This window comes from Saimiri boliviensis, chromosome 17 (assembly GCF_048565385.1).
Source record: "Saimiri boliviensis isolate mSaiBol1 chromosome 17, mSaiBol1.pri, whole genome shotgun sequence".
NCBI classification, from domain to species: domain Eukaryota; kingdom Metazoa; phylum Chordata; class Mammalia; order Primates; family Cebidae; genus Saimiri; species Saimiri boliviensis.
The window spans coordinates 3,069,277-3,095,399 of record NC_133465.1 but is presented as its reverse complement, the minus strand read 5'-3'; the positions used below and the strand labels follow the sequence as shown (position 1 = coordinate 3,095,399).

The following is a 26,123-nucleotide window of genomic DNA, read 5'->3' as shown; positions in this document are numbered from 1 at the left end:
TGATGGATGAATGGAGGCCCAGAGGGGGGAGCAAGCCTCTGTGTCCATGGGGCCACCTGCCTCCTTGCCTCTTCTCACCCCAACACACACACAGGCTCGGAGCCCGGGGATCGCACCGCCCTGGGGGCACCGGTCACAAGGCGTTGTCTGTCTAGGTGCCCCCTGGAGCTTTGAGACACGGCAGCCTGCACGACCATGGGCTGGCCTCCACACTGCCCCCATGACTCTGGGCCCCTGTAGACCCTCCTCCACCCCACCTTCCTCCCCCCTCCCCCACATCGTCAGATCAGAGCCACAGGAAGCAGGGCCAGCAAGTGTGCAAACCAAGAGCCAAGATGGGAAAGTTTATTTTCCAAGAATCATCTAAACACATGGGGAATATTTTTAGCCCCGGCTCCTACCCGGCTGCAGAATCTAAACAGGGGGCCAAGAGACGGCCCACTGGGGATGGAGAGCAACAGGCAGAGACGGGTGGGACAGGGTGCTGCCACCCCCACCCTCCCCCTGGACACGAATGGCTCATCCAAAAGAGAGCCGGGCAGGGGAGCCAAGGAGGGCCAGGGGAGTGGCCTCAGGTTCTGACAGGTGCCCTGGTCCCTCTCTGAGCCTCGGCTTCCTTGTCCACGCTGTGGGAGGGATAACACCACCCCAATGGGATTGCAGCGTGCCACCAGCTGGCACCCAACAAACGTGATTCATGCTGTGCTGGGTGCCAGCCAGTGACCCTCAGAGAAGTCAGGCTGTAGACAAAACCATCAGCCTGTGAGCCTTCCCCAGGCCTGGCCAGCTACAGTGAAAGCCAGGTGTGTGTGTGTGTGTGTGTGTGTGTGTGTGTGTGTGCACACGCATGCATACCCCCATGCTATCACCCATGGGGCATCAGAAGTGAATGAAAGGAGGGCTCGGGGGCCAGGTCGGACCTTCTTTGTGAATAAGGGGGTTCTCGGGACCTCCCTCACCCTCAGAGGGAACTGTCTCAGAAGCCAGGCAAGGCGGGCCACAGGCAGCTCAGAGCCACCATCCCCAGCGTGGGGGTCTGCTGGGGGTGTCGGGGGCGGCACGGAGAGTGAATTGACTAAGAACAGGAAGCTCTTCATGACACACACATGTTCACAGGAAGGAACGCCATCAGTCTCAGCCTCTGAGGCAGGGCTGGTGCCCGGGGTGGGCTGCCCACGTCTGCGGTAGCTGGCTCTGGTGACTTGGCCGGGAGTCAAGGGCTGGCAGCACCTGCCGTGGCCTCTGGGACCCACGGAGGGCAAGCAGGACATGGGAAGTGGCCAGAGCCCCAGGCCCTGAACGAGCTGTACTGGTTCTGGCTCCCACTGGCCAGGTTTATGATTTGGGGGCCAGGGGACGGGGAGGATCGATCGCCTTCTGCCTTAGGTGGGAGAGGCCAGGACTTCCTGGTCTTGCTGTGCCACATTATTCACTAAGGTTGCCTGGAGGGTAGGGATGGGGGTGGGGAGGAGGTGTCGTTGGGGAGCAGGGAGGGGCCATTTGTTCTGACCTCACAGTCCTGAGCCTTGGGGGGCAGCTTAGGTCCCCGGCAGTCTGTGTGGGAACCAAAGGAGAACGGGCTCCAGGTTCGGCGTCCACACACCCCCTGCTGACTGGCGGCCTTTCGGTTGCTGTGGCAACAGTAATACCACCCCTCCCCCACAGCTGCGTGGTCACCAGGGAAGGGAGGAGGGACTTATTTTTGGTCACAAAAGGGAAATGGGAGGGGAAGGGAGGAGGGAGGGGAGCGGCCCTCTGGCTTCTCCCTGGGCTCAGTGGGGGTGGCCGGGGTGTGAGGGGCACAGGGTGGGAGAAGGCTTAATGGTCACCTCCTCCCATCAGCTCCCCTACCACAGCCAGCGAGGGCTTCCAGGACCAGGTGACAAAATCCCTCGGTGCCCTCCTGGCAGCACACCTTCTGGTGAGGACTCTCTACCTCTAGGCTTTCAGCCTGCCAGAGGGGTCCTCACCCAGCCAAGGAAGCCTGGGTCCGCTCTTCACTCAGCAAGCCCTGCTCCAAGGCTCATGAATTCCAAAATTCAGCCCTGCTCCCAACGGTGAAGTCTGAGCTTCGGGTCTTCAGTTCCTGGCACCTGGGGCCTGACCTGGCTTGGGGGCCCCGTGGGTCCCCTTCTTTCCTTCTTATCCTGGTGTCCTGGACCCCCTCCCCCTGGCCTTCTCCCGGTCTCACTCCCTCCACTTCCTCCTCAGGCACCAGGAGGGAAACAACCCATTAGAGATGAAATCCCCGTGGCAGTGGGGACCTTTCTGACAGGTCCCAAGGGACCAGGCCCCACAACCTTGGGACACCTCCATAAGCTCTCCTTCACATCTCACTGCTGACCAGCTGATCAGCTCCTGCGCACTGCGGCATCTCTGAGCTGTCCCTGCATTCTGCCCTCACCTCTGCAGCCCCCCACTTTCCAGAGGCCTCCTTCCCTGGCCTCCTCCCAGCCTCCACTTCCCCCAAGGACTCCCACCTTCCCTGCTCTGAATTCTCCCTCTCCTTTTTTTTGAGATGAAGTCTTTCTGTCGCCCAGGTTGGAGAGCAGTGGTGCAGTCTCAGCTCACTGCAACCTCCCCCTCAATTCTCTGGCCTCCTGAGTAGCTGGAATTAGAGGCACCCGCCCGCCGCCACGCCCAGCTAATTTTTGTATTTTTAGTAGAGACAGGGTTTTGCCTTGTTGGCCAGGCTGATCTCAAACCCCTGACCTCCACCTGCCTTGGCCTCCGAAAGTGCTGGGGTTAAAGGCGTGAGCCATGGCGCCCAGCCCTGCCCTGAGTTCTCTCCCATGCACTCACTGCCTCCTAACCTACTAGATAACGTGCCTGCTTCATTTATGGGCTCTCTCCAGTGGACTGTGAACTCCAGGAGGGCAGGCATTTTTGTCTTTTATTCCCTGCCATATCCCCAGTGCCTAGAGCATAAATGCTCAAGAAATATTTGAGCAAACAAATGAACTTCCTGTTGCCCACCTTGCCTAGGCGGTCCCCATACAGGACACTCCTTCACCCCAGCACAGGGGAGTACGCACAGGGCTGAGGGTGCAGCCGGCCCTGCCCTAGCCTCAGTACGGGGCCTCCAGCCAGCCAAGCAGCCTCTTCTCTCTTGCTATGTCGTCCAGGCTGGAGTGCAGTGGCGCAATCTCAGCTCACTGCAACCTCTGCCTCCCGGGTTCAAGCGATCGGCTTGAGCTCATCGGCTGGGTCCTGCCTCAGCCTCCTGAGTAGCTGGGATTACAGGTGTGTGCCACCATGCCTGACCAGTTTTTGTATTTTTAATAGAGACGGGGTTTCACCGTGTTGGCCAGGCTGGTCTTGAACTCCTAACCTCATGATCCAGCCACCTGGTCCTCCCAAAGTGCTGGTATTCCAGGCATGAGCCACGGAGACCGGCCTAATTTTTGTATAGAGACAGGGTTTCCACCATGTTGCCTAGGCTAGTCTTGAATTCCAGGGCTCAAGCAATTCACCTGCCTCTGCCTCTGCCTTGCAAAGTGCTGCGATTACAGGTGGGAACCACCAGGCCCGGCCCCACCCTCTTCTTTCTCAGCTCGTTTCCCCCTCTGTATGATGAAGAGATGAGGTTGGAACTCTTCTAGCTTCCGCTGTGATGAAGCTCTGAGGTACCTTCAGTATCTCTCCAAGGTCCAGGTCTGGGTAGAAGGGAGTTGGGTATAGACACGGAATTCACACAGAGCAGGAGTGGGGACACCGGTAGTATCTGCTTGGGAGAAATCTCCTGGCCTTAAAGCCCCTCCCCTGGAACAGGGGTGGGTGGAGGGGAACAGGGTGGGGTAGTTGTGGGAGGCTAAAAACAGACTTGAGAAAGGTTTCTCCAAAAATATGTCCATATTTTAATCATGCCTAAAGTCCCACCTGGGGCGCCTAAGGCCCGGAAGCCCGGGACTTGGAGAGCTGAGGCACTATAGAGGCCGGGTGCAGAAGGGCGCCATCATCGCAGGAAGCCGGCCAGCAGCCAGGCCAGTGTGGGACCCAGCAGGGCAGGCAGGGCCCAGGGCAGTGGCTGACCCGGGGCCCCGGACTTGAACACCGTGCGCTGCCCCCGCCGCTGCTTGGGCCTGACGTTTTCTGCCATGTTCAGTTTCTGGTCCTGATCATAGAACAGCTTCTGAGAGAATGCCAGGATCTGCGGAAGAAGCGAAGGGGCTCAGCGGCTGTGGCCGGGGAAGCTGCTCTCCCAACCAGGTGACCTCAGGCAGGCACCCTGTCGTGTCCTGGGAGCACTCATTAGGAAAGAGGGGCTCTGAACCCCTGGCTCTCAAGGTGGTCGTGAAGATGATAATAAGGGATGGAAATGAGATACGTGGCAGGGGTGGGGCTAAGCACCCATGAGCTTCCTTTCACTCACACCCCAGGGGGTCCCAAATGCCTGCTTCTCTTGTCACTCCTACTACAGGACAGTGGCTCTCAAACTTGAGCATGTATTAGCATCAGCTGGGGGGCCGGCTTTTGGGGCCCCAGATGCCTGGCTCCACCCCCAGAGTTCCCTATTCAGTAGCTCTGAGGATTAGCATTTCTAGCAAATTCCCCAGGTGATGATGTTGACTCCTGGTTCAGGGGCTGCTCTTTGAGAACCACTGTTTTGGAATCAAAGTAGCTCAAGGGCAGGGATTTGGGTCCTTTGGGCTCACTGCTGCCTCCCCAGAGCCTTGTTCTAGTTAATTGCAGAAACTCCAGCACCATTTGCTGAATGAACGCATTATTTCCTGCTGCCTCCAAGCAACTTCAGGCCAACCTCAGACTCTGCGGCTGGCAGGCACCTCTTCCCAGGACACTGCCCCTGCCCTCACTGGGCCAACTCCCACCTATTCAGATTTCAGCCTGGAAGCCTCTTCTGTCTCCACCTTCCCCGGCCTCCAGTCCAGCCACCAGTCCGGCGGTGGAATGGCTCAGGCCTTTCTTGCCTGTCTTCAGTGAATGTCCATGATTAACAATGGACTTCAGTTCCCTGGGCTCCCCACCCATACCCCGAGGGACCTCTGAGGGCAGAGGGATGATTTCTAGGGAGCCAGGAAGTGGGAGCCCTGCACACCTGTTCTCTGTGGAGCTGAATGGGCTCCTGGAACACAGTCCAGACCACCTTCTCATCGCAGGTTGGCGTGGTGAGCGAGCCCAGGTAGCGGAAGTAGTGCTTCAGTTTCTCCTCCTTGGGAAGCAGGTCCAGCAGGCTGCTCTCTGCCATCGTGGTGTTCGTCTCTGGAATGGGGGCAGAGGACACTGTCAGTGAGGGTGGGAGAAGGAGCCCCTCTTCCCCTGCATTCTGAGAGCCGGGCTCCCCGCACACCCACCCCTTCCTTTGTGGGAGGCATCCCCCTCCTCACCCCTTGCCCTCCTCCGCCACGCTGACTCACCGGGCTTGGGGATATTAGACAGTGCCTCCACCAGCGGCCGGAAGCCCTCATTCACCTGGGAACCAGCCTGGAAAGGGAGGAAAGTGTCTTGAGAAGGTCACAGGGAGCTGGTGGTCGTGGTCAGTTCATTCTCCTGATCTGGGGATCGAAGGCCAGGCAGCTTCTGGGATTGAGGCTCTGGGCTCCCTACCTGGCCCGGGGACATGCAACCCACCCAGAAACAGAGGTGGAAGCTGGAGCCTCACCCCACCCTCTGCCTCGCTGAAGTCCCAGGTCTCTGGATCCTAAGCAGCAGCTCTCAGCCCCGGGTTCCCTGGGAAGTGGGGGACAGGGGTCCCACCTCCACCAGAAAGGCCAGCACTGCAATCTCGTCTCCAGAGTCCTGGGCCTCTTTCACGTTCCTCGATGTCGCCTTCTCTTTCTCATGTACTATGTGCAGCTGGCATGGGTGGAGGGTGGAGAAGGGGACCTGTGAGGGGCCTGGACTACCCTGCTTGCCCAAGGCAGGTGCACGCCCAGAGCCCAGACAAGGTCCCAGTAGGGAAGGGGCCCTCACCTCCATGGCAAAGCGCTCCCCGTCGAGGCTGTGCTCCGAGCCCTCATCCAGCCACTTTGACCAGTGCAGATGCAGCTGTGTGGCCTGGTATCGGGCAGGCAGTCCTCCTCCAGAAATGCTGGCCTTGTTCCCCAGCAGCACCATCACTGGTGGAACAGGAGGGACAGAGTCCTTGAAACGGCCTCCCTCAGCCTCCTCCAGCCCCTCATCCCAGCTTCACCCAGACGGGACATTCTCTCCTGCCTCCTACCCTTCATGGGCTCCAGTCCTGGCCTGCAGGGGTAAGGTGGACTGTGGTGGGACAGCCCCAGACTTTTCCCTGGCCTCCTCCTTGGCCTCCCTGCCTGTCTCCACCTCTGCTGTACCCCCCACTGCCCCAAACTGCAGCTCTGCCCTGGTGCCTCCTCTGCGTCCACCTCCTCTGTGGTGCCCTGGTGTCCTCGGGGTAATGTCCAAACTCCTGAGGCCTGGGTGACCTGCCCCTGGGCCTCTTTGGGCTCCTCCTCCTAGCTTCACTGTCCTTCATTCACGCAGAGCTCCTGGCAGTTTCTGAGTGGCTGTTCCATGCCTCTGCACGTGTCCTTCCAGGACATGTCCTTCCCCTATTCCAGACTGGTCTGATCAAAGTACTGAAAACACACTAGAATGCTCCCTCCTCTCCGAAGCTGGCCTCCCCCATCGGGGTTTTCAGCCCCCTCACAGCACAGATGGGTCTGGGCCTGGCACACCCTCCCAGTCCTCGGGGAGCTCTCGTGCCCAGGTCTGCCCAGGGCCTCCGTCCAGCCCACCTGAGTGCCCGTTATTTTGGACGGTCCACTTTTGCTTCTTATCATAGCCAGAGAAGAAGAAACGTCCCAGTTTTTCGTCCACCTCTGCCTTGGCGGTGACGATGTTGATGGGGGATTGTCGGTCCTTCTGGCAGCTTCCACCCCACTTGCCTGGCCCTGAGCAGGGAGAGAGGGTGGGCTGAGAGTCAGGGACGCCTGTCACCAAGGTAGCCCCCACCACCCCACTGAAGTCAGGTCCACCCACTGGGCTCCCACACAGCAATGCTCTGGGGTGGCCTGAAAGCTGTGTTGCCCAGATGCTCAGCTCAGAACTCTGCCCTCACCCTGCGCCCTCCTCCTCCTCCTCCGCAGACACACACATGCAAGGCTGGGGAGTCTAGCCCTGGTGTGGGACAAGGTGGGAACAGGGTCACCAACTGGTGGTTCTGAGCTCCGGGGTAGGGACAACTGCATGATGTGGTGCACGTCTCCAAGCCTGGGCTTCCCAAATGGAAAATGGGAACTGCAGTGATAGCCCGCTTCCCGAGGATGTCAGAGAGTTTGGAGGAGGTGGCTAGAGAGAGCTTTGGAAGCAGTGAAGTGGGACCCCCTGGGGGGCTGCTGCTGAAGGATGCTGAGCCTCATCTGAGCAACAGCAGAGAGAGGCGTAACCCTGGGGGAGCCTGTTTCCCAAACCCTGGTGACCCCCAACACCAGGTGGGCCGGGGTCAGGAGCAGGCAGCACTGCTCAGTCACAGCAGACTGCAGGGAAATTGGTCAGCATTCGAACAGAAGCAGAAAGGACCATTGCTCAGGTCCCCTGTTGGGGGTGTCCCTGAGATAGAACCAACTCCCGGGTTTGTCATGGGGAACAGCAACATGTCTTTCTCTTTTAATGCTGCTGCCAATTCATTCCGCAGGGAACATGTCCTCTTGGTGACAGTAGGTGCCAGTGAAGACTCAGGTCACTCTATGCTCCCTGGTCCCTGAGCACCAGGACAGGAGAGGGTGAGTCTGTGTGAGTGTGAGAGGGTTTGTGTGTGTGTCTTGTTTGTGAGTGTGTGTTTGTGTATCTAGTGTTGCGTTTGTGCATTTGCATGAGTGTGTTTGTGTGTGTGCTTGTGTATTGTGTGTGGGTGTGCTGGGAGCTGATATCTGCCTGGGGGGCCACCATCACCCCTCATCCTTCCCATACTTCCCAGCTCTCCATTTCGGCCTGTGTGGTGCCTGCCCCGGCCTGGCTGTACTCACCCAAGCAGGTGTAGTTGGAGGCCTCGGCTTGAATCTCGTAGCACCAGTGTGAGTCTGGAGCAAAGAGGGAGGGTGTGAAGTGTGTGTGCGTGTGTCAGTGTCTCTTGTTGCAGACGCACACACACAGGAGGATCAGAGGCTGGGCCTCCCCCTGGGGTTGGAGCCCTCCCCTGGGCTGGGATGGAGTGATCCTGACTGTAGGACTGAGGAGGGCCCAGGGAAAGAGACTCAATCAGCAGGGGCCGATCAACAGCTCAGCTGGCCCAGGGCTCTGTTCTCCAGGCAGGGCCAGGCCAAGAAGCCAGCGGCCCTCCTGGGAACCCATGAGGTCACTCTGCTCTAAAGTGGGATCGGCCTGGATACTCCATTTGTTGGTCACCAGCCGCCTCGTCCCCGCTTACCTCTCCCACCTCAAACCTGGAAGGGTGACTCTGGGGAGAGGGGAAGAGGAGGACTGGCCCAGCCTCTGCTCCTAGGACAATAGCATCAGGTTCAGCAGGCAGCCTTCCCAGTTCCGTCCAGATACAAGATGGGGGAGGAGATTAGGCGGTCCCTCCCCAGAAGGCCTCCCCATGTGTTACTAAGATCCCTTCTTGGCTAGCCTCTCACAGCTCCTGCAAAGAGGAAAGCAGCTAGGCTTTCTCCCCTGCCCCACAGCCACACAGTACTGGGCTTTGGGGCCAGGCTGAGGGCTCTGCCTCAGGGCGGTAGAACCCAGTATCTGAAAAAAAGCTATGCCCCAAATGTCCCACATGTATACAAGATGTTAGTACTGAGGGGGAAATGTGTGCGGGGCATAAGGGGCCTATGGGAACCCTCTGTACTTCCTGCTGAATTTTTATGTGAGCCTAAAATTGCTCTAAAAATAAAGCCTATTAATTTTTTTTAAAGGCTGCACCAGCAGGGTGAACACAGCATCTCATCCAGAGCTAGAATTCTGGATGAGCCACTCAGCAGGCGTAGATGGGTTTGGGGGCAAGTCCCTTAATCTCTCTGAGCCTCAGTTGTATCATCTGTAACATGGGACAAACATACTCACCTCTTGGGGCCGTGGAGAGGATTAAATGAGTTTCAGGCAGCGTGGCACTTAGTCAAATCCCAACAACAACTTCTTCCCCTCCCCCTCCCCACCCGCCTCTCTCCCTCTGGTGGCCTCCTGTGGGGAGCAGATGGCCAAAGCCTAGGAGGGGCCGAGAGAGGAGAGAATTGAAGTGACTTGGAAAGAACTCAGGATGAGGAAATTCCTAAGAAAAGCACGGTTCCCACTCAGCCAAAGCTGAGGCCTCTGAGCTCATCCGCCCTCTCCCTTCTTGCCTGGACTGCCCCCACAATCCCATCTCCTTGTAGCCTGAGCCAGGGGTGGAGTCCCTGGAATGGGGACAGGATGGGGAAGGAGCGATGATGGAGCATCCCCGGGAGAAGTAACTGGCCGAGAAGAGCCACTTTGGGGTGTGGAGTTTCCCAGCCCTGATCACCACCTCTCCTGCCCGGCTGGCACCGCCTTTTTCAGAGCTGCAGCGTCTTCCCCCTGCAGTCCCATCCCCAGCCCCAGTCAGGGCTCTGCTGCCCCTGGGAGTTGCTGTACCTGGGCCACCCCCAAGAGGGTGAATCTGCGGAGGGCTGTGGCCACTCGCCACCCAAGCCCCTCCCACAGTGGGGCGGAGCTTCGAAGCCTCCAGCTCCCACTGTGCCTTTGCTCAGTCTCCACGGGAGAGTTAGCCGACATTCTGAGCCCCACAATATCCCTCTGACAGAGGCATGTTACAAGAAAGCGGTCCCGATCCAGACCCCAAGAGAGGGTTCTGGGCTCTCACACGAGAAACAATTCAGAGCGAGTCCGCAGGGCAAAGCAAAAGCAAGTTTTTTAAGTACCGTGGTGAAAGGACAGCTACCTATAGACAGAGTAGGACTTTCCCGAAAGTCAGAGGAGGAACGCGTCAGCCCGAGGTACAATGCTTGTCTATGTGGGGAGATGTGCTCTCTACAAGGGTTTGTGATAAAGGATTAATTTTCTTAATTATTATGCAAGAATCGATATTATTATTTTGAAATCAAAATTAGGAATGCCTTTGCTCTCCAGGGTATCTGGACCTTCCCAAGTCTGGGTCTGTTTAGTAAACATGATTAATTTGTTCCCTTAACCCTAAAGACTTAGAGGCTAGAACTGTCTGAGAATGCAGCCCAGCGAATCGGAATCGCTCTGGTTCCAATGCCTCTGACAGGCGCGGCCACCGAACTCCCAGTGCTGGTGACTGAGGAGATAATAAATCAGAGAGCATTTGCACCACGACAGTTCCTTGTCATAATCCTCCCATGTCCTGGCCTGCAGAGGTCCTGAAGGCAGAAGGGGTTTTGAAGGTTGGGTTGGCCTCTCCTCTGACTGAAGGCCCCAGGGTCAGATATTCCAGGAGAAGCCTCCCTTGAGCCAGTGTCCCCAAGAGCCAGCTCTGAAGGATGGAGCACCCTGCAACTCTCCTCATAGCCTCCCTGGGGCCTCTTTGGTCCAGGCTTAGCTTCTTTTTTTTTTTTTCTTTTTTTTTTTTTTTTTTTTGAGACGGAGTTTCGCTCTTGTTACCCAGGCTGGAGTGCAATGGCGCGATCTCGGCTCACCGCAACCTCTGCCTCCTGGGCTCAGGCAATTCTCCTGCCTCAGCCTCCTGAGTAGCTGGGATTACAGGCATGAGCCACCACGCCCAGCTAGTTTTTTTGTATTTTTAGTAGAGACGGGGTTTCACCATGTTGACCAGGATGGTCTCGATCTCTCGACCTCGTGATCCACCCGCCTCGGCCTCCCAAAGTGCTGGGATTACAGGCTTGAGCCACCGCGCCCGGCCTCAGGCTTAGCTTTTCTTAGGAATTCGCTCTTCCCTGGCTCTGGCTGCAGCTCCTAGGTTTGTAGTGGTGACCTCTGATCCACTGTCTTAATCATAGAGACTTTTGACCCGCTTGGCTGACCGCGCTTGTAACTACCTTCTTCAGGAAGCAGCAGCCAGGAAAACATAATGGTGGAGAGGCCAAGGCCAGGGGTCAAGTCCATGTCTGTAGAGTGAGGGTGGGGTGCTGGTGGCAGGAGCACCCACCACTCAGGTTCCTGTCCTTGTTGAACGAGAGGGCCACCCATAAGTACCAGCCCACTGTCCCCAGCCACTCCCAAGAGGGCCTGGGAAGGAGAGGGGCTACTTACCCATGGATCTCGGTGCCCAGTGCCACATCCTACCTTGTCCATCCACCCTGACCAGAGGTGAGAAACCGAAAAGTCCATTGCCCATCACCCAGCTACTCTCACCCAGCTACTGCCCCCCACCCTGACTGACCCTTCACCCCTCCCCCTTGTTTCAAGATGGCTGAAGAAGCCTCTCTAATGGACCTTGCTCACCTCACCTCCCGCTCTGAGGAACAGGAGATAATCCTGAAAAACAGCTCAGCACAAACCAAGTGTGTCCTGGGCAAAGTCTCAGCAGCTCCTGGCCAGGGGTCTGGGGCTGTGAAGGGGACTAAATATCCTCTCCTGTCCCCCTCCCTCAATGGACGGAGATGCTCTGGGGGGGTCTCCATGTGCAACCTGGTCCCTCTCCACCTTGAGTGCCCCATGGGATGAATGGAAGGCAGGTCCCGGTCAGAGAGCCCTGGCACTGGAGGGGATCGCAGCTTGTGTGAGGAGTGAGCTCAGACACATTCCTGACACTGTCTCCAGGCTTGGGGAGAGCCCCATAAACTTGGTGCACAGAGCCCTGGCCACATGCCACACAGGCACTGCACTAAGCTCAAACCCACCATCTTACTCGAATGCTTAAAACCACTGAAGTCTGGATGCCTACCCCTGTTTTGCAAATGGGAAAGCAACTGACTTACCCGAGACCACACGGCTACAAAGCACCCAAACTGCAAAGCATTTCTCTCTCTCTCTCTCTCTCTCTCTCTCTCTCTCTCTCTCTCTCTCTGTGACGGAGTCTTGCTCTGTCACCCAGGCTGGAGTGCAGGGGCAAGATCTCGGCTCACTGCAGCCTTTGCCTCCCGGGTTCAAGCGATTCTCCTGCCTCCACCCCCCGAGTAGGTGGGATTACAGGCACCTGCCACTGTGCCCGGTTAATTTTTGTATTTTTAGTAGAGACAGGGTTTCACCATCTTGGCCAGGCTGGTCTTGAACTCCTGACCTCGTGATCCACCTGCCTCAGCCTCCCAAAGTGCTGGGATTACGAGCTGAGCCACCATGCCAGGCACATTTTTCTTTCTATTGTTTAGCTGTTTAGTAGGTTTCCAATGTCCGACCCAACATAAAAGTTTTCACATTCTGCCTTTTCTCTTTCTTCCTCCAGGAGCCCGGAGGAGAGGCTGCAAGATGCCCCTCGACCCTCTACCATAGCTCAGCCAGTCCCTCAGCCTGCAGAGGGCACATGATGGCTCCTTTGTGCTGAGGACACCTTCACCCCTCACTCCGCGGCTTTGAGGGTGCAGCACCTGACCTGGGAGAGGAAATTTCCGCCTGCGTGGACCCCAAGAACCATCCGAGCGGTGGTTGAGTTGGGAACTGGCAGCTGGGGTGTCCCGTGATGGGTTCTGGGGTTGCAAAGAAGGTGCCTCCAGGATCGGATCCCCGTGCCCAGCCGCTTGAAGCGCCTTTAGCTCCTTATCAAATATTAACATGCCTCTCCTGCCACCTCCCACCTGGAGGAATAATTAAGAGCTCGGCTTCACCATTAGCTTCACCATTAATCTTTAAACGAAAATCACCCTGTCCGGAAAGACCGGCTCCTCAGGGGCCCCGGAGCTCTGGGTCCCCCCCGCCAGCCTCCCAATTCAGCACTGGGGGCTGGGGAGGCCAGGGGAGCCTGCGACCCTCGGTGGCAAGGAACCTGGGTAAGAAGAGCTGCTGCCAGGACCCCGCCACACCCAAGTGGTCGCCCGTGCTCTGGCCGCGGAGCATTCACCCAGCTCTGAGCCCCAGCAGGATGAACGGAAACCCACGGACAGACAGAGGAGACTAGGTGAGAAAAAAAGGCGTGCGTTGAGGCTGTTTGGAGAAACAGCTTTTTTTTTTTTTTTTTTTTTTTTTTTTTTTGAGACGGAGCACCAGGCTGGACTGCAGTGGCTCGATCTCGGCTCAGTGCAACCTCTGCCTCCCGGGTTCAGGAGATTCTCCTGCCTCTGCCTTCCTAGTAGCTGGGACTACAGGCATGCGCCACCACTCCAGGCTAATGTTTGCATTTTTGGTATAGATGGGGTTTTTCCACGTTGGTCAGGCTGGTCTCGAACTCCTGGGCTCAGCTGATACTCCAGCCTCGGCCTTCCAAAGTGCTGGGATTACAGGCGTGAACCACTGCGCCCGGCCTAAGAAGCATTCTTATCAGGGACTCCCAACTCGTCTCGCTCCCGGACACCGGGCCACATGCACACACCTTCACCGCTCACACCCGTGCACACACTCTCCCAGCCGCCGCGGACACGCGTGTGCACACATAAGCTCGCGTGCTGCCCGGTCCTCCCGCACCCTCGCGGCCTCCGGCGCACACCCAACTCGGGACCCACGCGCCGCCGCGCACCGGCCGCCCGCAGGGAGCCTCTGCTGGGGTCGGAGCGGGGGGCACCGAGGGGTGCGCCGAGGGGCACCTACGGCCGGAGCCCGGGAGCTCACCTGCACCGGCCGAGGGCCGCGCGGAGGAGAGGGCCAGGAGAGCCAGCAGCATCCGCATCTTGCGCGACAGCAAAGATGCCTCTGGGCCGGGGGTCGCGCATGGGGAAGGCAGCAGCGGGTGCAGCGATCCTGCCGGCCGGGGTTTTATAGCAGAGCCGCGACGGGAGGGAGTCCCGACAGCGGGACGCGGGAGGCAGCTCCTCCCCCTGGCGGGGCCTCCCCTCCCCTCCCCAACTTCCCCCTGTCCCTCAGCTGAAATCCTCCGCTCTCCCTGGTCCTCCGCCCCGCCCGGCCACCTCTTGCCCTGTGCACGAGGCCCCCTCACCCACTCCTTGTCCTCTCCACTCAGAAGCGGCGCCCTGCCCCTCCTCCATTCTACTCCTGGTCTCTGGTTTTGGAACAGGGACGCGACACCACAAAGTGCTAGACCCACACAAGAGTGAGTGCCCCGATGATGACTTCGGTCATTTGGCGCCACCCCTGCGCAGTGATCTTGAATGGGACCTTGGAATGGCCTTGGGATGGGGTGGAGAGGGCCTGGAAGAAATGAGATGCTGAGGGGCGTGTGATGCCGTTTGTGGAATCAGTGGTGGCAGAAGGGCTCTCTTGCCTCTCCCAGGCAGTGGTCATTGATTCTCTGGGTCTCATTCTTCTTCCATTTCCTCCCAGGCTGCTCCAAACTTAATTTCTAGGAAGATCAAAGACCTTCCAACACAGAGCAAAGCTGTCTCTAAACTGCCCTTACTGGTGTTTGTGTGACGAGTAGAGCCTGGGTCAGGGAAGGAGGGTTGAGGGACAGAATTAAGAAATGGATTGCAAGAGGATTCGGTGAGGGAGAAGCTGGGGTCAAAGGGGAGGAGCTAGGTTATTTGAGGCCCCCCAGGTGGAGAGATGGGATGGGAAGAGAAGAGACTGGGGTCTGAATGGACCCCCAGTTCTTCCATCTGCCAAGATCTCCAGAGGAGTCTAGAGAAAGTTCTCTTAAGGATGGTTCCAACATTTGAGGAAGTGGGGTCCCCCTTGCTCCCCCAAGCTGCCTCTTGTCTCCCCTCTTAGCTGTGGCCCCCTGCTACTGCAGGTCCTCTGTGTCCCACATGGGGTGGGGGCTTCTGTGGAAGTTTGGGAAGCTCAGGCTGGGGTGCAGGAGAGGGACGGGGAACCAGGCAATGGACCTGGACCCCCTCCATCAACCCATCAACAGAGAGCTCTGATTTTATGGTCTAGCCACTTCCCTATCCGCTGCCAACTTTCAGCCCCTACCGACCTTTGAACCTGGGCTAGGGACCTCTGAAGGGGGATTGCCTTCCTCAGAAGGATTCAGGCAAAGAGGCTTCCTCCTCGCTTAGAGTTGAGGCTGATTCCCCGCTCCTGGCCCAGGATCACACAGCCTCACGGAACAGCTTTGATCCCACAGAGAGGCAGGTGGGAGGGAAGGGGGTGTTCATGCCAGGCTTAGGGCCCTATTGTCAACACCACTGTAGAATTTCATCGCCAGCCAGCCTGAGACCATGACAGCCGCAGGAGGGATTCCACACCCAGAGCCTATTCTGGGGAGTGCATTTGTGTTCACAGGGCTATAAAAATGTCCCTTTCAGGACTGAGGAAGCCTGTTCCTGGGAATAAAGATGATCCCAGGGAGTCCTGTGACCTCAGGACAGCCCCCTGAGGAGCAGGGGAGAGGCTCGGAAACCTTTGGTAGGGTTAAGGGACTATTGATCAATGACCGATGTTCAAGTTCATTGCATTGGGGCCCCCCAGGAGACAGGCGGGCCCTGGATACATTTTGGGACCAGAAAGCGAGGAGAACCAGTCCCTGGTGAGGCATCCCCTCTGAGGAACGAGGTTGGGGGAGGGGTAAAGCTGTGCACTCTCTCATCTGTGCATCTTAACTATAGACACCACAGAGGCTGCACACTGGCGATGGGTGGCTGGAGGGGTCTTGCTCTGTCTGCCATCTCTAACTCCAACAGGGTAAGTGGCCACCCTGCCCGTTCCTGGTCTTAACATTCTCAGCCTTATCTCCCAGTCCCGACCCCTGGCCTGGCCAGCTGTAAACCAGTCACGTGTCACTGTCTAGGCTAACTGGGGTCCAGCTTACCTGTAGGGGCAAGGCCTGACTTAGGGTCGTTAGAGCTGGAATGGGTGCTGACATGTCCCAGTGACTTACAGGGCCCATAAACCTGCCAGCCCAGGCCACCTCAGTGGGAGAGCCCAGCCCAGCAGCCCCAGCCTCCTCCCTCTTACTTGGCAGATCCTCCCAGTGTTCTGAGTTCAAGTCTTTGCTCTTTCTCTGACTCACAGATGACCTTGGGCAACTTTCCTGCACCCCGCTGATTGCAACTTCCTCATCTATAAACTGGAGATGGTAATCCCTGAGCTTCTGACCTCCACCAATAAACAGTTATTCTGAGTCTGCTGTGAACCAGGGGCCTGCCCAGCCCAGACTTTCACAACCGGCCTCTCAGTGCCTGGGTGTAGCTGGTGGCCCATGGCAGATGCAAAGATTAATCACATTCCTTGTCCTCTGGGGATGTTTGCACGCACGCACGGCCTGTCAGGAACAGAAGGGAGCCCATGGGAAAGCTAAGGGGCTTTGAGACATACAACCCTGGAGTCACTTCGGGCTCCACCCACTTGCTCTGTGATGGCAGCTGCGCCTCCGTTTTCCTCATCTGTGAAATGGAAATCATCCCCGGGTCTCTCTCAAAGGTTGCTGTGAGGCCTCAGTGACCTAAAGTTGGAGGAGGCTTGGTCCATGGCTTGGCACATTGGCACATGTGACCATGACCTCTAAGCAGAGGATTATTTTTTATTTATTTATTTATTTTTTATTTATTTACTTTTATTTATTTATTTTTTTTTTATAAGAAAAAGAATAAAGAGGAAGAAAGAGAAAGAGGAAGAGGGAGAGAGGATGGGGGTATTGCTTTATTGCCCGGGCTAGAATGCAATCTAAATATGGGTATGCCTATAATTGTCCTTAATAATGGAGATATAAAAGAAAATGAGGGAAGAGAATAACAAACAAGGAGCCAACCAAGATTTCGTTTAAACTTCTAAGTTGATATGATGTGGTACTGATAAGAGTGTATATTTTGTGTATTTAAAGTGGAGAGTTCTATAAATGTTAATTACGTTTACTTGTTCCAGATCTGAGTTCAAGTCCTGGATATCGTTGTTAATTTTCTGTCTCATTGATTTGTCTAATATTAATGTTGAAGTCTCCAACTATTATTGTGTGGGAGTCTAAGTCTCTTTATTAGTCTTATATGTCTGGGTATTCCTGTATTGGGTGCATACATATTTAGGATCTTTAGCTCTTCTTGTTTTTGCATTGATCCTTTTATCATTATATAATGTCCTTCTTTGCTTCTTTTGATCTTTGTTGCTTAATTGTAACTTCTGCTTTTTATTTGTTTATTTTAGCTCTCTGTTTGGTTGGTAAATCTTTCTCCATCCCTTGTTTGGAGTCTTTGTGTATCCTTGAATGTGAGATGGGTCTGGATGCAGCATATTGATGGGTTTTAGTTTTTTATTCAAATTGCCTGTCTTTGGATTGAGGGATTTAGTCAATTTAAATTTAGAATTAATAATAATATATGTGAATTTAATACTGCCATTAGCTGGCTATTTTGTCCATTAGTTGATGTAAATTCTTCATTATATTGATGCTCTTTTTGATAATTTTTTTAGAAAGGCTGATACTGTTTGTTCCTTTCTATGTGTAGTGGTTCTTTCAGAAGCTCTTCTAAAGCAGGCCTGGTGGTGATGAAATCTCTGAGTGCTTGCTTATTCACAAAAAACTTTATTTTTCCTTCACTTGTGAAGCTTAGTTTGGCTGGATGTGAAATTCTGGGTTGAAAGTTCTTTTCTTTAAGGATGTTGAATATTGGTCCCCACTCTCTTCTGGCTTGTAGGGTTTCTGCTGAGAGATCTGCTGTGAGTCTGATAGGCTTCCCTTTGTGGGTAACCTGACCTTTCTCTCTGGCTGCCCTTAGTATTTTCTCCTTCATTTCAACCCTGGTGAATCTGACGATTATGTGCCTTGGAGTTGCTCTTCTTGAGGAATATCTCTGTGGTGTTCTCTGTATTACCTGGAGTTGAATATTATCCTGCCTTACTAGGCTGGGAAAATTTTCCTGAATAATGTCCTGAAGCGTATTTTCCAGCTTGGATTCATTCTCTTCGTCACATTCAGGTACACCTATCAAGCGTAGAGTAGGTCTTTTCACATAGTCCCATATTTCTTGGAGACTTTGCTCGTTCCTTTTTATCCTGTTTTCTCTAACCTTGTCTTCTTGTTTTATTTCATTGAGTTGGTCTTCGACCTCTGATATCCTTTCTTCTGCTTGATCAATTCGGCTGTTAAAACTTGTGCATACTTCACGAAGTTCTCCTATTGTGTTTTTCAGCTCCATCAATTCACTTATATTCCTCTCTAAATTGTGTATTCTTGTTAACATTTCGTCAAATCTTTTTTCAAAGTTCTTACTTTAGATTGGGTTAAAACAAGTTCTTTTATTTTTTTATTTTTTATTTTATTTTTTATTTTTTTTATTTTTATTTTTGAGACGGAGTTTCGCTCTTGTTACCCAGGCTGGAGTGCAATGGCGCGATCTCGGCTCACCGCAACCTCCTCCTCCTGGGCTCAGGCAATTCTCCTGCCTCAGCCTCCTAAGTAGCGGGGATTACAGGCACGCGCCACCACGCCCAGCTAGTTTTTTGTATTTTTAGTAGAGACGGGGTTTCACCATGTTGACCAGGATGGTCTCGATCTCTCGACCTCGTGATCCACCCGCCTCGGCCTCCCAAAGTGCTGGGATTACAGGCTTGAGCCACCGCGCCCGGCCCAAAACAAGTTCTTTTAATTCACAGAAGTTTCTCATTATCCACATTTTGAAGCCTGCTTCTGTAATTGGAACACACTCGTTCTCCATCAGGCCTTGTTCCATTGCTGATGAGGAACTGTGATCCCCTGTTGAGGGAGAGGCGTTCTGATCTTGGGCATTCTCAGCCTTTTTTGGCCGTTTTCCTCCCTTCGTTATAAATTTATCCATCTGTGGTCTTTGTATTCACCGTCTTTGTAATTAGGTTTCTGAGTGGACATCCAACTTACTGATTCTCAGCGCCGAAATCTGAGCAACCCACTGCGCAGACCAAATCAGCGGCATTAAGATTAATGGTGCTTTTTCGACTCTGCACCGAGAACCGACGCTCCGAGGCGCCGGCAAAACCGCCTCGCCGGTCACAAGAGTCGCGCTGGCGACCCGTGGGGCTCCTCTGCTGGGAATCTCCTGGTGCGTGAGCAACAAGAATTCATGTGAAGGTGTGGCGTCCTCTCATTCCTTGCGCTTTCACTGGGAGCTACAATCCCGAGCTGCTAGTGATCAGCCATCTTGGATCTCCTAAGCAGTGGATTAAATCTGTCCCCAGGTAAGTGTGGAGGCAGCTTCAGTGGGATGGGACATTGAATTAGCACTGGGGAGGGGCTCTCGCACACCCAGGCTCTTCCTGGACTCCCAAGGGCAAGGACTCCCAACTGTGTGGACCTGGGAACGTGGGGCTCAGATGCATCCCCTGCTGGGACTGTGAGAGGCATGGGGTGGAGGCACACAGGGAGCTGAGCCCCTGAACCCCTGAGTTCACAGCTCAGGTGAAGGTCAAATACATAGCCCTAAACAGACACGGATCCTACCTTATGCTCAGTGTAGCGGGTGGGCAGAGAGAGGATAAGGCAGAGGATCAGAACAGGAGTAGAACCCACACTACCCCCTGGGGTCTACATCCCAGCCCTGACACTCAGCTTCCACCTCCATCATGATCAATGTCCTGATCAGTAAAATCACCAGCCTTCGACCATGAGGGAAAAAAAAACAGCCGGAATAAAAACAGCAGCTCTGGGCATGGTGGCTTATGCCTGTAATCCCAGCACTTTGGGAGGCTGAGGCAGGCAGATACTTGAGGTCAGGAGTTCGAGAGCAGCCTGGCTAATATGGAGAAACCCCACCTCAACTAAAAACCCAAAAATTAGCCAGGCATGGTGGTGCACACCTGTAATCCCAGGTACACTGGAGGCTGAGGCAGGAGAATCATTTGAACCCAGAAGGCTGAAGTTACAGTGAGCTGAGATCGCACCAGTGCACTCCAGCCTGGGCAACAGAGCAAGACTCTGTGTCAAAAAGAAAAGAAAGAAAAGAAAAGAAAACCAGCAGTACCTTCATATGAGCATAGTTAGAATTCCACAAGATAGGCCGGGCGCGGTGGCTCAAGCCTGTAATCCCAGCACTTCGGGAGGCCGAGGCGGGTGGATCACGAGGTCGAGAGATCGAGACCATCCTGGTCAACATGGTGAAACCCCGTCTCTACTAAAAATACAAAAAACCCTAGCTGGGCGTGGTGGTGCGTGCCTGTAATCCCAGCTACTCAGGAGGCTGAGGCAGGAGAATTGCCTGAGCCCAGGAGGCGGAGGTTGCGGTGAGCCGAGATCGCGCCATTGCACTCCAGCCTGGGTAACAAGAGCGAAACTTTGTCTCAAAAAAAAAAAAAAAAAAAAAAGAATTCCACAAGATAATGCTGGGTAAAGGGCCTGTCTGGACACTTACTGAGTGCTCAGTAAACCTCAGCTGTAATTCTTTCTTTTTTTTAAATAAATAAATAGAGACGAGGTTTCACCATGTTGATCAGCCTGGTCTTGAACTCCTGACCTTGTGATTCACCCGCTTTGGCCTCCCAAAGTGCTGGGATTACAGGCGTGAGCCACCACACCCGGCCCTCAACTGTAATTCTTAGTTGTTAAGGCTGCAGTGGCTTTATGCCCAAAGCAGCACAGAAGCCCAGAGGAGCAGTGCCTAAGCCAGCCTGTGGGGAAGAGACTGGGGAAGCCTTCCTCAAGAGATCGGACCCACGCTGAGTCTTCAAAGTAGACCTTAACTTAAAAAGGGAAGGGAGATGCAGGTGAAGGAAACAGAATGAGAAAAGGCATGGAGGTGAGGCTGGAGGCCGGAACTTCTCTGCAAGGATTCGAAGGTTGGACTGATCTATCCTTTCCAGGGGATAGGTATCAAGATCCTAATTTCATTGACCAGGAAACATTCTCAGAGAGAGTCACTTGACTGCAGAGCGGGTAAGGATCCTCTGTTACTTCTCTGAGTTACAGAAGAGGAAACTGAGACTCAGAGAGGGCAGTGGCTTGCCCAAATTGCACAGCAAGGAGAGAGGAGTAGAGGTGGGATTAGAACCTTGGTCTCCTGCCCCTCTTCCCAGTGTTCTTTCTTTTTCTTTTTCTTTTTTTTTTTCTTTTTTTTTTTTTTTTGAGACAGAGTTTCACTCTTGTTACCCAGGCTGGAGTGCAATGGCGCGATCTCGGCTCACCGCAACCTCCGCCTCCTGGGTTCAGGCAATTCTCCTGCCTCAGCCTCCCGAGTAGCTGGGATTACAGGCACGTGCCACTATGCCCAGCTAATTTTTTTTGTATTTTTAGTAGAGACGGGGTTTCACTATGTTGACCGGGATGGTCTCGATCTCTCGACCTCGTGATCCACCCGCCTCGGCCTCCCAAAGTGCTGGGATTACAGGCTTGAGCCACCGCACCCGGCCCCAGTGTTCTTTCTATGCCATCTCACCTCCTCCCAATCCCACACACTTCTTCCCTCCCACTGGGAGCCGCAGCCTCCATCTGCCCTCACTTTCCTCACCCGCAGATTCTCCGCTGACTTGCAGATGATTCTTGGAAAGGTTTGCAGAGATTCCAGCTTTTGTGTCCCCTGAGAGTAAGATTAAATCCACACAAAAGAAGGGTTAGTCAACAGCCTGGGCTCCACCTCTCCCCAGCCTGGATCTTCGCCGTATTCCTGCAAAGACCAAAAAACTTCTTTCCTGGCAGCACCTGTGGAGGCTGCGCTCCCTCTTCCCACTCTCTGTGCCTGCCCTATTTCTCTGGACTGTGCTGAGAATCTGAGGGAGTGGAGGGGGGCTGGCAGAGAGAGCTAGAGACTGTCACTGGGGAAGGGCAGAAGCCTTTTTGGTAGAGGAGTTGGCAGAAACTTCTGGTTCTGCACATTTTGAAATAAGTAATAGCAGTAATATGTGTGAAACTACCCAGTGATAGAGGTGACATATGTTCTGTCCCTCCCCTGCAGAAAACTCAGGAATAGTCCCCCGTGGTTGTTCCCTCCCCTCTCAACATGTCAGCCACAAGAGCGCAGGATCACACCAGCAGGAGGCGAGCAAGGTCGGATTGTCCAAGTACGTTCATTTACATTTGGGTTTTGTGATGGAGGGACCCTCTAAAGAGGGCGAGGAGGGGGAAGTGGGTAGGGAGAAAAGCAAAGCCACACAAGCAACTTTGGTCACGGAGGGAATGCTCCTTACTTAATTAACATGGTAACAACATTAAGAAAATAGGCTTGAGGGTGGCTTGGCGGTGGCTCACACCTGTAATCCCAGCACTTTGAGAAGCCAAGCCTGGCAGGTTGCTTGAGCCCAGAAGTTCGAGGCCAGCCTGCGCGACTTGGTGAAACCTGGTTTCTACAAAAAATACAAAAATAAGCTGGGTGTGATGGCACATGCCTATAGTCCCAGCTACTTGGGGGGCTGAGGCTGGAGGATCACTTGAGCCCAGGAGGCTGAGGCTGCGGTGAGCCAAGACTGCACCACTGCACTTCAGCCTGGGCAGCACAGTGAGACCCTGTTTCAAAAAGAGAGAGAGAAAGAGACAGAGAGAAGAAAAAGAAACAAGGCTTTGCCAGGCACAGTGGCTCACACTTGTAATCCCAGCCCTTTGAAAGGCTGAGGCAAGAGGGTCACTTGAGCCCAGGTGTTTGAAAACAGCCTGGGCAACATAGCAAGACTCCATCTCTACAAAAAATAAACATGAGGGGAGTATGGTTGTGCACATCTACAGTCCCAGCTACTTAGGAAGCTGAGGTAGGAGAATCCCTGGAGTCTGGGAGATCAAGATGGAGGCTGCAGTGGGCTATGAACATGCCACTTTACTCCAGCCTGGGCAACAGTGTGACAGTGTGAGACCCTGTCCCCCTAAAAGAAGCAAGAAAACAAAGAAGGAAGGAAGGAAGGAAAGAAAAGAAAGGAAGGAAGGAAGGAAGAGAGACTAGCAGGTCTGGTGGCTCAGGCCTGTAATCCCAGCACTTTGGGAGGTGGAGGTGGGTGGATCACCTGAGGTCAGGAGTTCGAGACCAGCCTGACTAACATGGTGAAACCCCATCTCTACTAAAAATAGAAAAATTAGCCAGGTGTGGTGGTGCGTGCCTGTAATCCCAGCTACTCAGGAGGCTGAGGCAGGAGAATCACTTAAACCCAAGTTGCAGTGAACCAAGATCGTGCCACTGCACTCCAGCCGCGGTGACAGAGCAAGACTCCGTCTCAAAAAGAAAAAGGAAGGCAGGCAGAAAGGAAGGAAGGAAGAAAACAAGCTCTCTCAGGGGTGTTTGTGTGTGTATTTGTGATCTTCTTTTTCCTGATAACCCAAATAACACTTGCTCATCATAGAACATTTGGAAAGAAGAAAAAGAAATATTATCCATAACCTTATCTCCCAGAGGCAATCATTTTACAATTCTGATGCTTTTTTTTTTTTTTTTTTTTTTAAAGACGAGGTTTCACCATGTTGGTCAGGCTGGTCTTGAACTCCCAACCACAGGTGATCCGCCTGCCTTGGCCTCCAAAGCGCTTGGATTACAGGCATGAGCCACCATGCCCGGCCAATTCTGATGCATTTTTAAGAAAAAACATTTTTTTAATTACCACCCCACCTCAAACCATGTTTAATGTTTCTGTGTCCCCTGTGGTCTTTATCTACATACAAGCATGCTATTGACATTGTGAACAATGGAGGGTCCTGCTTTTTTTTTTTTTTTTTTTTTTTTTTTTTTTTTTTTTAATAAAGATGGGTTTTCACCATGATGTCTAGGTTGGTCTTGAACTACTGACCTCAGGGGATCCACCCACCTCAGCCTCCCAAAGTGCTAGAATTACAGGCGTGAGCCACTGCGCCTGGCTGGGTCCTGCTTTTTAACATCTACATTTCAGTGTAAACATGAGTCCATGTTACTGGGCAGCCTTTTTTGTGGCTCCACAATACACCAAGGTTGTACGGTCAGCTCCCTCCCCTTTCTAAAGAACACTGCAGTGAATGCCTTCCCGCCCCACTGAATGGATAGGGCAACCAGATGGGCAGGGAAACTGGGAGTCTCAGCTCCTCTCACCACCTTCCCACTGAGGGGAGCTGCCCTAAGTTGGTGAAAATAGTTGAGGGGTGCAGTGGGGGCTAGTGAAGGTCCCTTGTCGATCAGTCAGAGAATCTGAGCCTGGAGTCCTAACTCTGACCTCTGATCTGCCTGTGAGGTGGGGAATATGTGTGAGGTTGGGGGTAGGGTGGTTCTGAATAGATTTGCAGAATGTGAGGGAAAATGTGCTTGTGGTGCCTCCTCCCTGAGTGCCTTTGCGCAACATTGGCGCCCTCTGCTGTCCCTGCTCATCTAACAGTTTGGACCATTTCAGCTTGGAAGTTCTTTCTATCTAATTGTAGATCACTCTGTCCTGAGTCTCTTTTCGGGTTAGTGGGGAGGTATCATTTAACAGCAATGAAACAGCATTCAGAGGTCTGGTGTGGCGGCTCACACCTGTAATCTCAGCACTTTGGAAGGCCAAGGCAGGTGTATCACTTGAGGCCAGGAGTTCGACACCAGCCTGGCCAACATGGAAAAACCCTGCCTCTACTAAAAACACAAAAATTAGCCAGGCATAGTGGTGCACACCTGTAATCCCAGGTACACCAGAGGCTGAGGCAGGAGAATCATTTGAACTCAGAAGGTGGAGGTTACAGTGAACTGAGATTGCGCCACTGCACTCAAGCCTGGGCAAGAGAGCCAGACTGTCGCAAAAAAAAAAAAAGAGAGAGAGAAAAGAAAAAACAAACGAGCCAGTGGGGGAGGTGGTTGGGGGACCTGAGAGAAGCAGTTGAGAATAAGGCAGCACGTTCCCTGAAGACCCTGCCCTAGCCACTCCCTTCTCCAGGTGTAGAAAGAAGCTGAGCAATTGGCAACTTAGCTCACCTCCTGCATCTGATAAGGGCCACAAGTGGGTATACATGGAGTGGTTAGATGGGTCTTCCAGCCTCCTCGTTTATTATGCAGATGGAAAGCAGGGAGTGGCTCTTTCCTAGTAAGTAACTCCGAGATTTCTGAAGTGTAAAGTTTAATGAGCCTTGTGCAGTAGAGGAGTAAGGCAGTCCTGGCTTCCTGGGGCCAGGGGCTTGCATAGTCACAGAGGGGCTGCCTTTAGAAGGGCTCTACATTTTCTTTTTCCTTTTCTTTTTTTTTGGGGGGCGGGGGAAACAGGCTGATCTCAAGCTTCTGCCCTCAGGTGATACACCTGCCTCGGCCTCCCAAAGAGCTGGGATTACGGACCTGGGCCACCTCACCTGGCCCACATTTTCATTTTGCAGCTTATACAGGAGGCTGGGGTGGTGGGAGTGGTGTCTGTCTTCTGGCTATATCTCCACCCTCCCAGGGCAGGCAGCTAGAGGGTTGAGGTCCCAGCTTGCATCTAGAGGGCTTTGGGACACAGACTGTGATGTTCTGGCTATCTTCCCCCATGTTTTGGTTTAGTAACAGATTTGTGTTATGTTTGTGGTGTTTTTCCAGGGCAAGCTGCCAGGTGGGGAAGACAGCCAGTCCCAGGGATGGAGGGTGCTGTTTTCTTCAATTCTCTTTCTTTCTTTCTTTCTTTCTTTCTTTCTTTCTTTCTTTCTTTCTTTCTTTCTTTCTTTCTCTCTCTCTCTCTCTCTCTCTCTCCCCCCTTCCTTCCTTCCTCTTTTCTTTTTCTTTCTCTCTTTCTTTCTTTCTTTTGGACATGGTCTCGCTTGCCTACTGAAACCTTTTGGTCTCAGGTGATCCTCCCACCTCAGCCTCCCGAGTAGCTGGGACTACATGTGGAGCGCCATCACTCTCAGCTAAATTTTGTGTTTTCTTGTAGAGATGGGGTTTCACTATGTTGCCCAGGCTGGTCTCGAACTCCTCGGCTCAAGTGATTCTTCCGCCCTGGCCTTCCAAAGTGCTGAGATTACAGGTGTGAGCTACTGCGCCCGCCCAAACTTAGATTTTACATGTTCAGGAGCAAAAATCTGGTCCCGAAGTTGCTGTACCCAGTGTCAAAGAAGGGCATATTCACGTTGTGAGAGATGTGCGGGAGGAATTCCAGGGATTTTTCTCTCCTGCTTCACAGGTAGCAGTATTGACACAGCTCGGATGGCCACGAGGGGTTGAGATTCTAAAAGCCGAGGGAAACTTTCCTGGGGCCCATACAATTCATTGAACAGGTTTGGAGTGAGTAAGGACTATGTCCATAATATGTGAATTCCTGCCAGTGCCGGAAGAGAGCATGGGATTGGAGCTTCGCTCACCACTCCCGCGCTGACTGGGTCTGGACAAAGGCATGGACCTTCGCTGAGTCCTCTCAGGCAAGCTCCGACCTCCCTGGTGCTTCTGGGTGAAATCCTCTGTGGTCTGAACAGTTGAGGCAGG

The 26,123-nt window shown here is 53.8% G+C and overlaps 2 protein-coding genes across 5 annotated transcripts in view; one reads left to right on the top strand and one right to left on the bottom strand.

The window, feature by feature from the left end:
- The window catches only part of USP32 (ubiquitin specific peptidase 32), a 248,004-nt gene extending 235,591 nt beyond the window's left edge, over positions 1 to 12,413 (top strand). For both annotated transcript variants that reach the window (XR_012514504.1, XR_012514506.1), the window contains exons 36-37: positions 7,619 to 7,706; positions 12,266 to 12,413. The gene's annotated coding sequence lies outside the window, so the exon portion shown is untranslated. The remainder of the gene's footprint in view (positions 1 to 7,618; positions 7,707 to 12,265) is intronic.
- CA4 (carbonic anhydrase 4) lies at positions 3,834 to 13,748 on the bottom strand. 3 transcript variants are annotated; one of them, XM_003929075.4, is made up of 8 exons: positions 13,582 to 13,747; positions 7,950 to 8,003; positions 6,720 to 6,875; positions 5,932 to 6,077; positions 5,716 to 5,814; positions 5,376 to 5,442; positions 5,057 to 5,220; positions 3,834 to 4,150 (listed from the first exon to the last, which is right to left on the bottom strand). In XM_003929075.4, the coding sequence occupies exons 1-8, from the start codon at positions 13,637 to 13,639 to the stop codon at positions 3,956 to 3,958; spliced, it is 939 nt and encodes a 312-aa protein (XP_003929124.1). In that variant the 5' UTR covers positions 13,640 to 13,747; the 3' UTR covers positions 3,834 to 3,955. The 3 variants fall into 3 exon arrangements, with proteins under 3 accessions (XP_003929124.1, XP_074244167.1, XP_010338003.1); XM_074388066.1 differs by lacking the exon at positions 13,582 to 13,747 and adding an exon at positions 12,413 to 12,593; XM_010339701.3 differs by lacking the exon at positions 7,950 to 8,003 and having other exon boundaries at positions 13,582 to 13,748.
- Positions 13,749 to 26,123: the final 12,375 nt, after the last annotated feature.

What these genes read in the sequence shown, in the direction of transcription:
- CA4 (XM_074388066.1), bottom strand. Translation starts at nt 12,593, where the DNA reads ATGTTAATATTTGATAAGGAGCTAAAGGCGCTTCAAGCGGCTGGGCAC. An exon ending in GCGGAAATTTCCTCTCCCAG is followed by an intron (nt 8,004 to 12,412) that starts GTCAGGTGCTGC and finishes TCTTTGCTCCAG; the next exon opens with ACTCACACTGGTGCTACGAG. An exon ending in TTCAGCTCCACAGAGAACAG is followed by an intron (nt 4,151 to 5,056) that starts GTGTGCAGGGCT and finishes CTTCTTCCGCAG; the next exon opens with ATCCTGGCATTCTCTCAGAA.